This window comes from Python bivittatus, unplaced genomic scaffold (assembly GCF_059951505.1).
Source record: "Python bivittatus isolate LINGU-HERP-01145 unplaced genomic scaffold, Pbiv_v1 ctg000610_np1212, whole genome shotgun sequence".
Taxonomy (NCBI): domain Eukaryota; kingdom Metazoa; phylum Chordata; class Lepidosauria; order Squamata; family Pythonidae; genus Python; species Python bivittatus.
Genome location: NW_028277088.1, coordinates 4,464,762 through 4,483,786, shown reverse-complemented (window position 1 = coordinate 4,483,786; position 19,025 = coordinate 4,464,762). Strand labels below are relative to the sequence as shown.

General features: G+C 41.0%; 1 protein-coding gene across 2 annotated transcripts in view; it reads right to left on the bottom strand.

Annotated features, from left to right (window-relative positions):
* Positions 1-3,046: 3,046 nt before the first annotated feature.
* Positions 3,047-19,025, bottom strand: part of CTDSPL (CTD small phosphatase like) — a 68,581-nt gene continuing 52,602 nt past the window's right edge. Inside the window, exons 5-8 of one of the 2 annotated variants that reach the window (XM_007437644.3) lie at positions 14,633-14,689; positions 12,645-12,737; positions 9,233-9,418; positions 3,047-7,940 (exon numbers count right to left, since the gene is read on the bottom strand). In XM_007437644.3, the coding sequence (XP_007437706.1) occupies positions 7,935-7,940; positions 9,233-9,418; positions 12,645-12,737; positions 14,633-14,689 (342 nt within the window). In that variant the 3' untranslated portion in view covers positions 3,047-7,934. Of the gene's footprint in view, positions 8,011-9,232; positions 9,419-12,644; positions 12,738-14,632; positions 14,690-19,025 lie in introns of both variants that reach the window. The other variant, XM_007437643.3, reaches the window with a different exon arrangement.

Genomic DNA, 19,025 nt, shown 5'->3' with positions numbered 1-19,025 from the left:
CTAGGTGGGTGCTTGCCCTGGTCCAGTGGGATTCTATGTTCATCCCACTGATGTTGCAAATTGCTTCTCAGGAATCCAGTGACACAAGAGGCTGTCCTATTCCGTTATCTTTAACCGGGGTGACCTCTGTAAATGGTGCTCTTAAACCATGTTGTACCATAACGCCCATCGGGTGGCTGAGAAAGTTGGGAGTTGTGGGTGGACACATCTGGGCAACTGGCATGAAGAGCAGCTATTCAAGCTTTGGCAACCACTGTAATGGGCTTTAATGAAGGCTGGCTACATGCACTGGAAGAAATGTGGACCTCATCTCCAGGGTTTAGACATCATTTGAGTAATGCAAGGTTTCTCCCAAACTAGGGTCGCATCGTGTCAAGGCTGAGGAAGCAGCCATCTTACTATGCTGCAGCTCCATTAGAGAAGACAGATGGGCAATGTCTGCAACACACCAACTCAGTTCACTGAGCCATTCCTCCTCCTCTTCTTAGCTCACTCCCAACTCAGCAACTGCTTTAGGCAGCTTTTGAGTGTCCTGAAAGGAAGCAAAGAACTATTATTTCTCGGTTGTTGCATTTTCACTGACAGGGATGGGTTGAAGAGCGTGAATGGGGTGCTCTAGCGGAGAGACTCAAGAACTTGCTAAAAGGCTGAATACCTTGATTTTGGTTGATGGAGAGGGGGCTGTAACTTGTTCTGCTGTTCAGCCACCTGCTTTCAGCTGGCTCTTTGTTGTCCCCCCTCCCTGTGTTTATGGGATACAGGATGGGGACTGCACTCAAAGCAACTTGATTCGCCCTCTGGAGGACTTTCCAGGCATTTCCTGGTCAAAAAATACTAGCTCGACTCTGCCACCTTGTGGCTCAGGAAAAATGTACACGAATGAGAAAGCTACTCTGAGTGATCTCATCAGCCTCTTTCTCCCGCAACCCCCCACTTCCCCAACCCACCTCCACACTCTGATCCAACACGTTGGGAGATTTTTCTGGATTTTTAGATACAAAAACAGGTCCGTTTCATTGCAACATTCATTCTCACTCCAGTGGATGCAAATTCTGAAGGATCCTTTACAAAAGGAAATCATCATGGCTGGTGTGGGTCTTCCAGGCTGTGTGGCCGTGGTCTTGAAGTTCTGTTTCCTAACGTTTCACCAGCACCTGTGACCGGCATCTTCAGAGAGCAGGAGCACAGACAGGAGCAGCTCTCTCTGTGCCCAGGGTGATGTGGCCCTTTTGTGGGTGTTTATAGAGATCTGAGGGGGGGGGGATTGGGTGTGTGTGTGGGGGGTTGAGTTACTGAGTGGCTGCTTGTTTTGGTGTCAGAATCTGTGTGTATCTTCCTGGGGATTAGGCAGGGTTTTTTCTTCTATTGAATTGTTAACGAGGGGCTGCTGGGGGTGATTAGCAAATTCATTGTGTGAACAGTTCACACAACCAGGACATGTGAACAGTTCACACAACCAGGACATGTGAACAGTTCACACAACCAGGACATGTGAACAGTTCACACAATGAACTTGCTAATCACCCCCAGCCGCCCCTCGTTAACAATTCAATAGAAGAAAAAACCCTGCCTAATCCCCAGGAAGATACACACAGATGGTGACACCAAAACAAGCAGCCACTCAGTAACCCAACCCCACCCACACACCCCCAATCCCCCCTTTCCCCCCCCCGCTGATCTCTATAAATACCCACAAAAGGGCCACATCACCTGGGCACAGAGAGAGCTGCTCCTGTCTGTGCTCCTGCTCTCTGAAGATGCCGGTCACAGGTGCTGGCGAAACGTTAGGAAACAGAACCTCAAGAACACGGCCACACAGCCTGGAAGACCCACGCCAGCCATCGTATGCCAGCCGTGAAAGCCTTCGACAATACATTGGAAATCATCATATTTGAATGAAAAATTCCATGCAAATTAAAAATGGAATATATGTCTTGGTTTTGATGTTTTTATTCAGGTACAATCTCTTTGGAAAGCTGTCCTTTCTTTGGAATGCTATTTAACATATTCTAAATTAATCTAAGCACACATTCAGAGGATTGCTTCGATGTAGCCTTTGTTAAGATACCATCTGGCTTAAATAAGGCCATTTTGGACAAAAACTGTTTTGTGGTTTTAAAGGTTAATGGTTAAGACTGTGGTTATGTCTAAAAATCAGTAGTTGCTGGCTTGTTAATCAGTTTCTGGGTGCTAGCTTATTCAGGATACCTGTGGCAGAATTTAGAACAGTAGTTCTCAGCTTAGGCACTCCCCGGATGTGGGCAGGCTTCATTACCCAGAATTCCTCAGCCAACATGCCATTGCAAAGAATTCTGGGAGTTGAAGTCTACACATCTGGAAGTTGCCCAGGTTGGGAAAGTCTGATCTGTAGAATGAAGCAACAGACAACCAATCAGTGGGAAACTGTTTTGTCGTTTTAAAGAGGAGAGCTTTGATTTTTTTAAAGTGGCAGAATGTTTCTCCCACGCCCCAAGTATTATATGCACAACTGTCCAAATTCCCTATAAAAACCTTTAATTATCAACAGCAGAAAAACTCAACCCCCTCCAGGCCCATTAACCCTGATTATCAATGCTTTGCTCCTTTCCCTAACCCTCCCATGGCAGTCTGTTCACCTCAAGAACGGTGGAATTGTTTGACGCAAGGAAAAGTGTAAACAGTTCCTTTATTAGATTAACAAACGGTTCACCCATTGCTCATTATCCTTTCATATTTCCCAGCAATAAAATAGAAAAAAAAATAGACAGCTTTATTTATTTTGCATAGGTAGCTGATAAGATTTCAAGCAATTTGCCAACCCCAACGGCCTTCCCAGCCAAAGAAATCATTGCAGCACCTTTAAATCAGAGGCAAAAACATTCGATTTACAATAGGACTGTGCGGTTTGGTGTTTTATTATTATTTTTAAAAACAGATCTATAGAGCATTTTTTTTTTCATTTTGGAAAATATATAGACTACAGAATTTTTTACACTGACATTTCCAGGGTCTTTTGAGATGTAATTTTCTCCATACCATTCTAGTTCATCCATGATGCCAGGAGTAGAGATTGCACACACCAGAAATTAAACTACTCTCGAGGAGGAGCGATTCAACAATTCAAATCTTTCCTTGCTTTTTTTTTTTTTTTAAGTTACAGTACAAAAAGCTGACAAAGAAGGAACAACTGTGCACCTTATTCAAAAGAACCAAAGCAATTGTATTTCTTTTGGACTATATGTCTTCCTTCCCAAATTCCTGCCCATTCCCCCCCCCCCGCCCCAGTTTTAATAAAATATATTTCTGGACACAGCAAGATTTGCCCATTTAACTACTGTGGATATTTACTGATTGGTATCCAAGGCGTTCTGCTTCCCAGCTTGAGTTCAAAACTAGAAAGTTAGCTGAATTACACCGGGTGCAATCTGATAGCTGTGGATGCAAGAGCTCTGCAGACAGAGTTCCCAGTGACTTAGAACAGGGTTCCTCAACCTCAGCAACTTTAAGATGGGTGGACTTCAACTCCCAGAATTCCCCAGCCAGCCATGCTGGCTGGGGAATTCTGGGAGTTGAAATCCACCCATCTTAAAGTTGCTGAGGTTGAGGAACCCTGACTTAGAAGACAGTGGAGTGCAAGGCCTCAGTCCTCCTTTTCTGCCCTGTGCAAGTTGCTCATTGTGCAAGACCTGAGTAACTTTATCAAGCAAGAGGAAAGACTGGCTGGACATAATTCTCCCATTCTGCTTAATGGCCTCTTACGCTGCTTATGAATACAGAGGGGAAAGGAAATGGAATTTTAAAGTCTGGGAATCCTTCATGCGCTGGTGTTGCGTCATGCCTATTTTTTAATCAATCCCCCCCCCCCCAAAAACCCAACATACAACTGACAACAGAACTTCTCAAGAGGCAACACTTCAAAAGAAGCAATAACACAAAGTTGGCATATTTGCATCGCCGCCATGTTCTAGCTTGGCATATTCACCGGTGTGCAGAGAAATCCACTGTATAAAAACCATCCAACCTGCAGCTGAATACGCAAAGCCACATTCCCATGTGGGAATTTCAGAAATATTACACTGGCTGTCATGGCTTTGTTAAATTTCATTCCTGCTTTGCTAAATCATGGGGTATGTAATAATAATATTTTTTTAAAAAAACAAGATAAAGTCAAGCAGAAACTAGAGTTTAGGGCTTCGGAGCACGGATGGGATTGAAGAAGTCAAGGTGGCCCCAACCGTGGGACTGAAGCCCCGCCCCTTTTTACTTGCATCATTGACTTCTTTGACCCCACCGCCACCGGACAACCCCTGGTAGTTTTCAATATATGATGCTCCTTGGGCTGCCTGCATTCAGACATCCACGATGCCAGAATGCTGACGTTGCAGATGTGCAATCTTGGCTAATGTTTTTACAAGGGGCCAACATGTTGTGTTCAACCCGGGGCATGTGTGACACCACCGGTCGGTGTGTGCGCGAGTTGTGCAGATGTGAACAGAACTCTTCGTTTACAGCAACGCCTCGTGTCAGAGTTTAAAAATAACGGATTGGACAGTTGAATGGCACACCGAAGTGGACAACAGCTGACTTTCTTCTTCCTGCATGTGATTTATCATAGATCAGCCACAAAACCAGGGCAATAGATCTGAGGGATCCCCAAGCACTATGAGTATGGCTGTAATAGGCTTCATAAACAAGATAAAGAGTTCATAAAATGAGTTCTGCCTCAGAAAAGCCAGCCCAAACAGAAGTAATGCCTAAATTTTAAAGCTGTTTTCCTCAGACTAGGTGCCTTCCATGAGTAACTTCCAACTCCCTGAATTCTCAATCAGGACTATATAAATTGCGGAGCCCCAGAATTGAAATCCATCTGTTTGGATGGTGCCCAGGTTAGGAAAGGCTGCTTTAATTGCCAAGAACCATGATTTTCCACAAATTGAACAATTTCAATATCCCAGAGTTTATCAGAATTGGGAGAGGAGAGGGAAGACCTTCCTCCCCCCAACCCACCCCCCAGAAGTTCTACTGTCTGCTGGATGTGGGATTCCCACAATGTTACAAGACACTTTTCATAATCAACATTCATTCACAAACATTTAAGGCAACTGGATAGAGAAAAAAAAAATCACTGATTTTATAAAAAGTGAACGTCAAACAAAAATGGTCTGCATTATGTACAAACAGATCGCGTAAAACTGTCAGAAAGACAAACATCATACTAGAAAGGGCAAGATACGATGGAAACCGGCAGTTGAAAAGACCGAGAGGTTCAAGACAAGCCAGAAAAACCACTGCAAATCTTCTTCCACTTAAATCCAACCATTCCCATCGTATTTGCCCCCGCTACAACCTGAATTCTTTTCCCTGCAGACTGTATCTGTGGCTCAGAAAGCCAGAAATACAGTGGAAAAATACTGCTCAGAGAACACGCTTTGGCAGTACAAATGTTTCACTATTTTGAAGTCAAAAACCCAAATTAAAAGATTTGGCTGAAGGTAAGTTTCATGGGCTTACCAGCGTCCATACTTCAAACAAAAAAATAGAAAAAGCAAAGAAAAACCAACACTCCAGCTGTTGTTATTCTCTATTTGGCCAGATGCCTGGGAGACGAGAGATACAATACTAAGAGAAGAACCTTTAGTAGGCCAACTGAGGATAGATGGAGGGGCAATCCTCGGGTTCACATAGGTCGGTCCTGCTTGTACAATACTGCTAGAGCTCTCCAAACACTGATTAAAAATCCCTTTGATGGAGTGACAAGTCTAGTTTTTGGCTTTTCGTTTTACTGTGCCTCTGGTCACCTGTTTTCTGCCTATGGAGGTTGGCCTGATGCTCACTCTGAATCAATGGGCTCATCTGCTTCTTAGCCGATGATTTTTTTTTTTTTTAAACCAGAATCAGGCAAAGGCAAGGAGCAAGAACCTGTAATTTCAGCAACTGACAGTTTTGCTAGGGTGAGCACCAAATGTTTTCGGACAGTTCTTGTCCAATATGGCTAATTTGAGCAGTTAAAAGGACTTCAGTTGGTGCAAAAAAGAACAGAAGCGAATTTAGGAGGAGGATGGAAACGTACTACTGAGGTGCGCCCCCTTTTAGATTCAAGTGGTCCAAAAAAAAAAAAAAATTACAGAAGACCAACATCCTTGATATTCATCACAATGTTTCCCTCCAAAGGTGAAAAAATATATACCTCTAAGCAATGGAGAACGATTTGACAATTTTGACAAAAGAAAGCCAGGGTGGTGCGGTTGTGTTCTCTCTCAGCCCAATGTACTTAACAGGGTTGTTGCTGTGAGAGAGAAATGAGTCTTGTTCTATACTAAGGAATAAGCACGTACCAAATAAAAATACTAAAAGCTTTTCAATTTCACACTTGGGCAACCCAATTTTTCCTAAATGACCTTCAGTTCTAATGATCTCAACACTCCAACCCCAGGTTGGGTTGGAAAGTTGCTAAGCGAAAAAAAACCCCAACCTTCCACCACAGAATTAAGCATAGAATTAACATCCCTATTTTTCTTTTTTTAAAAAGGAAGAAGCACAAAGGGAGGGAACTGGAGTGAAAATTCCTCTGTGGAACGCTGACAGCGGGACACGCAGCCCCAATTAAAAAATTAATTGCTTAACCCTTGGACTACGTTGGCCAGGAACTAAGTAAAGGGCTTTTGCAATTTCAGTAGCACAGGCACAGCGGCGAAGAACAGTATAACAGCCAAGGTTCAGTTCCATTCGATGAGCCTTTGTTAGCAGCAGTTAAGGGAAAAACAAAACACAGGGCACAATAAAAAAAGAAAAAGAGAGAGAAGCGTCTCCCACATGAGGGCCATTGAAAGGAGGGCAGGTTACGGTCGCAAGTTGCCTCCTATTCCTTTCACTAGGACTTTGGCCCATCGTTTGCAACAGCTCAATATAAATATTTCAAGCTTAATAAATAAACCCATTGTCTTCTATGCTTTCTCTGTATTTTATCCCTGACATCGGAAACACCTGGCAGTTGTGCGTTAGCAAACACAATAAAAGACTCTTCCTGAAGGTACTGAGGACTTGCAATGGGGGGCACTTCCCATTCCATTTTGCTGTACTCCATAAAAAATTTAAAAATGCAGATATGCCCTAATCTATGTGCAAAACGTCATCCAAATTAGTAAGGTAGTTGCAACTCCACCCCAGATATTACCCCGTTCACTTCCATCTATTTGTACGCTGTTTCAAATGTGGTACAAAACAGAGCCACTGATATCTTAAGGACAGTAACTTGGAGAACGAAACCCATCACCTTTTCCAATTTTCTCCCTTGATTCCATATATTACATTGCTCTATAAAAGCCTTCCAACTTTCCTCTTCTTTGTCTTTTTCAAGCATTTAAACAATACAAGACTAAAAGATTCTGGAAATACCCCTCGTACAAAAATGATTCTTTTAAAATCTTAAAACAACATTCAAAAAGGCACTTCATCCTGGAAGAAATTAAGTTCAGAGTCAGGTCAACTGCTCTAGAAGCAGGGTGGGGTGGGAAAAACACTCTGCATAGCAGGATGAGCTGGGAAGGGGATGAATTGACTTGTTGAAATAACACCAAGCTTTCGTTTTTTGTTTTTTTTCCCTTTTTTGGCATGTTCTAAGAAAAAAAGCAGATTTTGTTAAAACGCGTCCATTTATGAAATTTGTTAAAAGTCCCATTCAAAATAGCTTCTTTTTCATTTTCTTTCTTTCTTGATTTTGTTTTAAAAAGTAGTCTGATCACCTTATAGCATCAGTCATTCCCATGATTTAGTAGCACTGAGTCACGATTGTCTTTCATGTCAGAGGAAGATCAGAAACATTTTAACACTTATCCAGAGCGGTCTCTGCAAAATGCTGAATGCTTCAGGGTGGCTGCAGAACTGCAACGGCCGGAGTTCAAAGGGCTACCTGTTGCAGAGCTTATGAAGCATTGTGTAGACTTCTTCCTCTTTGCTTAGTCCTTCAAAGAAAGGAATAAGGTCTAACAATTCTGTGTCTGTCATGTCATCAAACCAGGACTGAACAGGCACCTAAATCCCCCCAAAAAAGAAAAGAAAAGAAACAACCCTAATATTAAGTTTTTATTCATAAAATAATAATCCTGCAATTGTAGGTTACTTGAAGCTTCGAGAAATGCCCTGGGGAAAGACTGATTGACTGATACAAGCCCTGCATTAGGTCTACTAATTCTCCCTAGCAGTATCTGAACACAGTACAGGTAGTCCTCAACTTATGACCATTCACTTAACGATTGTTTGAAGTTACAACAGTGCTGAAAAAGTGACTTACAACCATTGCAGTGTCCCAGTTGTCATGTGACCAAATTCGGGGCTTCCGACAAGCAAAGGCAATGGGGGAAGCTGGATTCGCGTAACAACCGTGTGATTCACTTAATGACCACAGTGATTCACTTAATGACCATGGCAAAAAGGTTGTAAAATTGGGTGTGACTCACTTAATGACTGCATCACTTAGCAACGGAAGTTCCAGTCCCAATTGTGGTCGTAAGTCAAGGACTACCTGTACAGGAATGCAAGGCAGAAAGCTATGCACACTGGCTCCAGCCCCAACTTCCCCACACAGAGCAAGGAGACTTCCAGGGAGTTCCAGGAGAAGTAAAGGGGTCTACTTGCAACATTCAAGCTGATGGTTTCATATGACTGAGTGGGCCTGTTTGCATATTGCATGGGTTCTTTGGGAAGAGGTTGTCCAGTGTGTTTTCATGGGGAATTCTGGCAGTTGAAAATGGATTTGTATACACACGATGTGTGTGTGTGTGCGCGTGTGTGTGCGTGCAGGCAGGCGAGTGGGTGCCTTATTTATCTGGGGAATGCTGTGTGCGTGATGCTGCCTCTCATGTTTTGGGTTCTTATTTTTGTCCCTTTTTGGAGGGTGTGCATCTGCTTAGCATCACTGTTTTTTCTTCAATTGGTTAACAGATGTTGTGTTTTCTAGAGGTCACATATATAATTTGGCATTTGAGGCTCAAGTCTAATGTCCACCTTGAACGTGGTTTCTTTGGTGAATGATCTGAGACAGATGAATCTCTGATGGCAGGTTCCCAAATTTTGAAGAGACACTATAGGCCCCAAATGAGCAAGATCCCTGACTAAACTGATTTATTCACTTACCCTCTAACACTGACCCTGTGGTGGTACATATCTTCTGTTTAAAAAAGGCTACAAATATTGCTGTAGATAAATCTAGCAAGGCAGAAACATCATTCCACGCATTGTAATCACAGCTACTTACTGCATTTTCAGGATGGAAGATGTAAGATGCAGGAGAATTATCAACTATTATGACTTTGCTCAATTCTCGCCCAAGCCGACTTAGATCTTTCACATAATTTCCTCTGTGGAAAACGCAGGATTCTCTGAAGAGTCGAGCCTTGAATACACCCCATCTGTCCAACAAGTCCGCCACTGGATCTGCATACTTTTGATTTTTTTTTTTTTTACATAAAAGAAAAGGGGTCATGGTTAAGTTAAGACATAGAGAATGTTTCCCTCCCTGTGAAAATTGTTTTCAATACAAATATTAAATGACCCCCAACCCAAACTGAAGAAATAAAGATAAAACCATGATGAGAATGTTGCTAAGTGCTTTCCTAGGATATGACATATAAAGCTTCTAGAACTCAAAAATGATTGGCAGACATTTGTGTAAAGAGTGTTTTTGTCTGATGGAAATGGTTCAGGAGGGGGAAGAGGTCTCCCCCGCAACTAAGTGCTAAAAGAGACTCCTCAGGATCATGCCGTCTGACCTCAGAAAACTGAGGATTAAGTGCACAAAAATAATCTCAACTTCTGCCATAAATTTGTGATTATTTAGAAGACTATTATGGCTCAGTGTAAAATGAGAGGCATCAGAGGGCTACTCTGTAAACACCAAAAGCGTGGTGCATAAGCACGAAGCAGTACCATTAAAATCTCCTTCTGGAAGTTATGTTTAAATGGGCCAACTGCATGAACCATATTTGATTATGAAAGAGGCTTAAAAAAATAAAAAGAGAATTTCTAATAGTGGCTGTTGTTGATCAATTCCCAAAGAGAATATAGATATACTGTAAATTGTTAAAATAAGCAGGCCTATTGTTTTTCAAGAGATCTATGGGTAGGAAGTAAAAAGGAAAATGTTCACACTATTTCCTCAACAGAACAACATGTGGTATTGCTAGAAGCAGGGATCAGAGATTCAGGGTTTAATCACCAGCAGTGCCAGTGAACAGGGAAAGACCCCATGGCCTCAGAATTTCTGCACAAGGCAGCTCATTGCATCTCACAAACATTGTTAGATAAAATGTGTGATGAGAATTATTTAGTGTTCTACGGGCACAAAGATAATTCTGAAAAATACAGCTGCTGGGAGTCAAGGATTTTTAAACTTCTATTAGAGGCTGCAACTCTGGTGTTGACAGCCACACTGCCTCTGATGCTGTATTTCACACAAATTTTAAATAGTAGTCAGCCCTGTGAAAATCCTTTTTGGTCACAGAATCACTTTCACTGGACTTTGGGTTCCAGGACTGCGGCCCCACTAATGAAGAATCAAACAACCCCCCCCCCCCATTTATTCACTGAAGTCTAGAGATAAAAGACAACTGTGATATTAATCTGAAATTAATTGGACCAAGTCTAATTCCAAAGGCAGCATCATGAGGAACCAGCTTGGCCTAGATCAAAGTCATGGTGGCATCTTATCCATATGCTGTGAACTACAACTGGGAGGTCTCATGTTTGGGAAGAGTGGAAAACTATTACAAAAGTAGCAAGCATGCTTTGGACCAATTGCTCATGAAGGAACAGTGTTTAATCCTGTACTTCCCTAAATATACTCTGCTATAGTATAGACTAGAAATTAAACAGGCCAATATTTAAACTATGAACAGTCAACATTCATATTGCTATTATTTATAGTTTTATAATAATTGAGAACAATCCTTTTTTAATTTGAAAACTGTGCATCATGTGGAATTTCTGCATTGGATAGAATTTCAGAGTAGAGATTAAGTAAACTTCTATTTTCACTGCAACTCCAAGGTACGACAGCTTCAAATGGCACAAATATTCCTCAATGAAAATGTGGAAGGCTAATGAACTTGTCTTGATTTTTAATCCTTCTTAATTGTATGCCACTCAGAGTCACTTTGTGAGATGGGCGGCTATATAAATGTGATGTATGTATGTATGTATGTATGTATGTATGTATAGGTAGGTAGGTAGGTAGGTAGGTAGGTAGGTAGGTAGGTAGGTAGGTAGATAGATAGATAGATAGATAGATAGATAGATAGATAGATAGATAGATAGATAGATAGATAGATAAAGAAAGCCTGTTGAACCTTCCTGCAGAAAGAAGAATATTAAAGCTGCTTTAATGCCAAAGTTTGGAATTCTGTTGCCACCATCCCAGGGTTCAACGTCCCCTTCACTTGAAAGTGTGTTTTCTGGCAGCACCGCTAGTGTATCACAACTCCCAGTGTGAACTGAACACATTGATATCACATACAGAGGAGAAGGTCTGAAATTTGTACTGGGACTGCGCAAAACTCTTAAAGAGGCATTCTGCAAAGCTTCTTGCAGCTGCTTGGAAAGCTCTATCTATCTGCACATGTGGATGTATGCACAGCTGCTTTGCCTCACTGGTGGTCTGTCTGCACATCTGTACTGGTACAGACTTGCTTGTAATTTTTATCCAGAATAGGAATAATTTTGGTGAAGCAGCCTTGTATGAAACCCTCTGTGGGGAACAAGACCCGCTTGTCAGCTTATTTGTGAGAATCTCTTATTCCACTGGCTAATGCAGATATTTCCCCCCACTTCTCTATCAAGCTTGCAAAAGAATGATTTTATTCTCTACAAAACAAAAATCAAACTTTTACTGCTACCACAGCTACAGACAACACTGGAAACATCACAAGACTAACACATTCATTGTGGAGCTCACTATAAGCACTACTACTTCTAACTCAAGGGTACAACAAAGTATTGATTCCCTTCCTTCCTGGTTAGGACCATCACAAATCCACAAACACGGATGACATCAGCACAATTTACATAATATTTTTTAGCTTGCTATGTATGTTTTAACTGCTTAAAGTCTCTACTATTAATTGCCCATATATTGACCCAACAGTGTAGCGGATCTACTTTATTTGTCCCAGCTTAAGGATACTATATTATGTAATCAGCTATTTCTCTCTCCACCCCCACATAACCATGGTAACTAAAAAAAGCCTTTCACATTGGCATCAGGAGCAAGCCAGGAAGGCTACGTTATGAGACAAGCCCATATGTGATATTGTTACCATGGAAACACTTACCCACACATTAGCAGACAAAAGTACACGTTGCCAGATAAAGAAAGCAGAAGAAAGGGGGGGGGGAGATGAAGATAATTATTTTTTCCTTATTTGATATGACATGCAAAGAAAGACCCAACTTTGAAAACAGCCCTTGCAGGAGATTCGGGGTAAAGGAAGAAAACTCATTGCTAGTGTTCACCAGATGCCCAAGTGACCACTCTTCTGAAATGCCGGGCAGCTGATGCACCGGCCAATATGACAGAACCAGCTGCATACTAAGAATGTGCTGTACCCAACTCTGGAAAACCTGAAATGAGACAAAATACTGGGAATAAGAGACACGCCAATTGCATGACTTACTTTTGCCAGACTGGCTGTGAATAGCACACATTCAAAGAGCTCCCCCATCCTCTGAAGAAATTCGTCCACATGTGGTCGTTTTAATACATACACCTGAAGGTAGAGAGAAAGAAAGGGAAAAGAACAGCCGCTGAGATTCAAGGATGAGCAAACACTCTTCGGTATACCTGGAGTTCATGATCCTGGAGAATAAATTTACTTTTGATAAATGTAAGAGGAGAAGTGGAGTCCCACTGGATCGTAACAATGCCCTATCTAGTATGTTTTGTTCCTGCAGAAACCAGCCAGATGCTTCAGGGAAGACGGTATAAACTTAGAGGGACATAACTTAAAATGAAAGGGCAATACTCTACAAGAAGAATGAATGTATTCAGTGTTATCTTTTTCAACTCTTCAGAAAGGGAAGATTTTGTTCTTAAGATGAAAAGAAACTCATATTTCATTTCATTTCATTTCATTTTCGGAATCGCAAAATTCCAGATTTGTGAACTGAATTGATTTTAATGGCTTTTGCTATTAAAGCAGATGATAGGATTGTAACCAAGGTACTTCAATAAATAATTATAGCTAATGCAACAAAACCTATCCATACGAACTCAAGAAATTTTATCCCTCTTACCCAATTATTGGACATAAAAAAATCAAGAAATACTGACTTAGGACAGAGGTATAACAGAAGAGACAAACAGTGCAACTATTTTATCAACATGTAGTTTGGTTTTGTATGTGTTTAACTGACTTTTAGAGCTGAAGGGAATCTACCCTTGACATACGGTACAGCGTATCTTTAGCTGAAGACCCTCTTATCAGAAGAGTAAGAAGACGACACGTGGACTCAGATTTTCCAGCATCCTGTTTATTGCGTTGTGGCTACGTCCCAGTGCAAGTATTCAAGGATAGGCCATTAAGAATGCACACAGCCTATCCTGGATTACTTGAACCGGGTCACAGCCCCTTCTGGAAAGGCACATCAAGAACACTGTCCTTCCGAGAAAGAATAGACGCTAACCAACATCACCTACTAAAATCATGCACAACACTTTTAACTGTTCATAATTTCCCTTGTTTTTATACACCCTTGCCCATTTCTAAAGGGAAAAAAATTTAAGTTTATATTTTTTCTTTTTTCACCATCTATCCTAGAACTAAGATAATACACACAAGAACCTGCATATTCAAAGAAATGCAAGTCTCATTCAGTCTCAGCTGAATTCTCTTCCACAATGCAATTTAGTATCTTATACGCACTCCTGGCTCCAAGTTATTCATATTCAGACAGAATGATGCTCTGTCTAAAATACAATTTTTAATGTTACCTAGATGCATTCAATGCATTATCCTTGTGGATGCTAATATTTTCTTTTATTGCTCATAGAGTTAAAAAGACTACTCATTAGTTTAATAGATACTATATTCTTGGCATTGAACTTTGATTCTTTTAAATTATGTTGCATCTTTGACCCTCTAGGTTCGAGCCCCCTAACATGGTCGTTGCAGATAAGAATGTATCACTCAAAAGCATTTAATGGGGCATGAAGGAAAGCAGATAAATTGAAATCAATATTTTTCCTTTACTTCAGAAGCCTGTCAGAAAGCCATTTCTGAATTTACCCTTTTCAGAGGAGTGCATCTGAAAAACTGGACCTTTAGTCCCTAGAACTGACTTCTGAAGCTCTGGAAGTTTCATGGTCAGTAAGTAAGTTACCTGGATAAGACTATGGTCAACAAGACCATGAAGCAGAATATTCTTATGTGCTGAACTGATTAAGTGATTTAAGTAATACTTTTTACATTCTTGTTGACAGTTCAGACATTTGAATTGAAGTGGCTTTCAAGTGAAAACTCTGCAGTCCTGAAAACACGCTGACTTTAATCTGCCTGTCGACTCCAAAACTCCATCCTCTGCCAACCTAATCTGACAATCCTAGACAGACACAAAGGAATTCACCACCCCCATGCGAAAGTGCAAATACAGCAGTGCCTCTCACCTGATGTATAGTTCCATCAATTTCAACTGGAACAATGAAATCAGCATTGCTAATTGGCTAGAAAAGTGAAAACAAAACGATCTTTAAAAAGAATGATTTGTATTATGCACAGACTCTAGAGAAAGTTACAGAATGACAGCACAAGCTCATAGGGTAATCTGAAGAACTTTTGGCGACAACTGGCACAGCTCCCCTTACGCTTACCAAAGAGATCGGAACGATCCTGTTCATGTATTTCATACAAAAGGCTCTCGATACCTTTTTTTAAACCAACAGAGAAGGGCTGTTAAAAGGTGGAGCAGGCTGTTCTCTCAAGCAGATGGGAGGTTCTTTTCCCCTGAATGAGAAAAGGCGGTATCCCATTCCTGCTGCACTCCAATGGAATTAGTAGGGAAAAGCAACTATTTGCTGAGTGAAATCCTGCTTCACTGACAGGTTCCGTTAGGAGAAAGATTCCAGCCTCCAGTTCAGTATGTGCTAATGGGTTGGCTTGGGGCTCGTGTATTCTCTTTATTTGCCCCATGGACTCATTTCCCTTTTTGAAAAGGAGCGGAGGAGAATTCAGAGCACACAGCCCTCGCTAGCAACACTACCAGAAAAAGAGCAGATCGCATCAGCTCTTCCTGGGACATGTCCAGGGGAAAGCAGCTGGCAGATATGCAGCCTTTGACTGACTGTGTTCCTTTTCTCCAAGAACACAGAACATTTTGGAAACATTCTGAAAAGGTTTTCCCCCAGTTTTTAAAGGGGAACACAACCTTTTCCCAAATGAGGATTTTGACAACTCTGATATTCATCTGCCGAGAAAGATCTTGGGGCTAATATGCCACTCCAGCCTGGTTTACACAGACAACAGAATGGGGTGGGAATGGTTTGCACCCCATTTGAGATTGCAAGGGGAGAAGATCATTTTCAAATGTTTCTCTGTTTTAAGAAGAACTTAGGAGATGGAAGAAAAGAAAAACCTGAAATGTCCCCTGCTGTCTTAGGGGTTTCTACCCATAGGACATGTGGTTCCACTATCTGAAGAAATGTCTCTACCTGGTCCTCATGGGAAGACCAGGCCTTAAAGCTGTTTTTGAACAGCCTTGCATGGGTTGCATAACCCAGACCATGTACAGGTAGTCCTCACTTAAAAATGCTAATTGGGACCAGAAACTCTATCATTAAGTGACGTGGTTTTAAGCCAAAAATCACAACTGTGTTGCTTAGCAACAGCAGTTCCAGCAGTCCTAGTTGCTGTCATTAAGCAAGGACTACATATGATCAGGGACAATTGTAATTGTGAGGATTGTGATCATGTGACTGCAGGGACATTGCGATGGCCGTAAGTATGAGGACCAGTCATAACTACCACTTGTTCAGCGCTGTCATAAATTTGAATGGTTGCTGAATGAGTGGTTGTTAAACGAGGACCACCTGTATTTGCACCACACACAAGATAACACAAAGAATGGTTTCTTCTTTCATTTGTGAATACAAATAAATTATCATTTTTAAAAAATACTTCAGAGTAGAGATATATAATATTTTATTGTGTGGGTGTTTTTAATAGCTATAGAAACACAAGAGAAGAAAAGTCTTAAATATAGAGAAATTATAGGCTACAGGGAAACACTCTGAATTCCTTTAACAAAACTGTTCAATCTTTAGAAAAATGGAGAGCATTATATGCTACTTAGCAATTAAGGAGCATATAAGAGTTGTATTTGGATTTTTCACAATCATTCCAATATATTAGTTGCTCATCAAAATATTTCTGAGGTGCACATAATCTTAATATTCTTATTTCTCAAATATATCCATCTGAGGACCACTGCTGTAATTTTTTTTGTTGTTGTTCAAAAGTGACATCATGCTGAGGTATCTATCCTGTGCTGCAGTATGCAGTGATATCAAATTCTGGCCCTGGAAAATGAGCAAAAAGCCACCAGCTTCACCTCACTCAATGACAACACTTTGCTTGAACACTTCCCACTTCCCTTAGAAGAGATCTGCTGCATGTTTCCCTACTTTTGCTGTGGAGGAAACAACATGCAGAGAGATGACAACCATTTAAGATCAGAATGCTGCAGATTTCTGGGGTGGGGGGAGGAATAGGGAGGATGCTGGGTGCTTATTTCTGCTCAAGGACCAAATGCCAGAATGATCAGAACCATGTGCCAAAATCTGCAAATACGCAAAACCATTTATCGTAGATAACACATTCTGGTCTATGTTTATCAATTGCAAATAACCAGGTTCACTTGTATTAATGATTTTTTCAGCTACTTTGGTCTATATTTGCAACTTTTTACAGGGGAATCCAGAGGGTATGGTCAAAAAAGTCAAGATGGCATCCACAATGGTGTGATCAAAGCTCACCACTGCACATAAGAAACAGGCAGAGCTTTTATCACACATTTGTGGACGCCTTCTTGACTTTTTTGACCATACCCTGTAGATACCCCTAGACTTTTATACTTTGGATCTGAACTGAGATGAGTCCATGGTGCTACATCTCACCCTTTCGAAAAAAGAACACTGAAAAAAGTTATTTATTGTTAGATGAAGCATGACTGACTGAATATGTGCCATCAAGTCATTTTTGTCTCCTAGTGACTACATAGAAGGTTTTCTCCATGATGATCTATCCCTAATCTGTCCTTTCAGGCTTTTCAACAGTGCCCCTATCACCGCTGTAACTGAGTCCATCCACCTTGCTGCTGGTCATCCTCTTCTCTTTCATTCCACCTTTTCCAGCATTAGAACCTTTTCCTGGGTCTTCGCACAATGTGTTCAAAGTAGGATAATCTGAGCCTGGTCATTTGTGCCTTGAGTGAGAACTTTGGTTTGATTTGTTCGATGATCCATCGGTTTTTCTTGGCTGTTCATGGTATTTTCAGGAGTCTTCTCCAACACCAAAATTCAAAGGTGTCAATAGTCTTCCTATCCTGCTTCTTTAAAGTCCAACTTTCGCTTCCACAGAGGATCACAGGGAAGACCATGGCTTGCATGATTCTGATCTTTGTAGGTACAGACACATCACCACATTTGAATATCTTTTTCAAGGCCTTCATGGCTACCTTACCGAGTGCTAGTCTGTGGCTTATTTGCTGACTGCTTCTTCCTTTAATGTTGATGGTTGATCCTAAAAGGCAGAAGATATCCACCACTTGGATATCTTCACTGTTAATTCTAAAGCTGGTTATTCTACCCATTGTCATTAGTTTGGTCTTCTTTATTTTTAATTTTAGTTCCATTTTTTCACTGTGAAAAAAATGAGTAATGAATGACATTCATTACTCATCCCAAAATATTGCAGGTGGAAGCTATATCACGTGTTTGAAAAATCTGAAGTATCTCCTGGATAATGAATTTCTTGCCCGATTGTTAGAGGTAGCCACAGAGATACCATCTATCAGAAGAACTGACATGTTTTCGAAGTGCTACTGGAAACACCAAAAGATATACTGTGCCTATTCTGAAACACCTTCACTGTGAATTTTGTGCTCAGCCTCAAAGCCTCAGTTAAAGTGAGCTAAGAAGGTAGCTACTTTTTAAAATACATACGCACATACAATTCTAAGAGAATAATGAAATTACCAAGAAGATTAAGGATTAATATAAAATATACCCTAAATGCTTAAGTATACAAACTTTATAATTCACAATATCACTGACTCCCTCTTTAGACTGGGAGACGCTGAGCACATAAATAGCTGTAGCCCTTATCTGAAGTTCTAGTATTTTGTTCCTAAACAAAATTAGACAGTATCTATAATTCCTCTGTCTCCTTATTTAATCTATGTACTATAAAGACCTCTCAGCAGATGGCAGCACTAGGCTGACCTTGGTCTAGGCTCAGAAACTAAGCAGGGTCTAGGGCTGATTAGTACTGGGATAAGAGATTTCCTGGGAACTCCAGGTTGTAGGCTAGACTGGGAAGTTAAAAAAAGTGGAAGAAGACAGTGGCAAATCACTTCTATATTGCTGCCAAGAAAGCTGTGTGAATGGGTCCATGAAGGAGTCAAATTTAGCTCAAAGGAGACTTCATGTGAAAAGAGACATTAATGTTTTTGATTCAGATTTGCCATAGGGTTAAATCTTTCAGCTTCAAATGAAACATGAGATGAAATTGTATGTAATCAGGCTTCAGGCCTCTGTGAAGATCACATCATACACAGGGAGTCCTCAGGGCTAAAAGAGGCTTTGGACTTCTATCACTAAGAAGCAGAGGATCTTTTGGGAATTAGGGATACTGACATTTTTCACAGGGCATCAGCAGGGACTAAGCTGAACAGCACACCAGTGCTTTTCTGATGGAAGAGCCATGAACTTTAACCAATGCAAGAGAGGCCTGCATGATGTTCCCTGATGTGGTCTTGGGGTTTTTTGTTACTCCTCTACGATT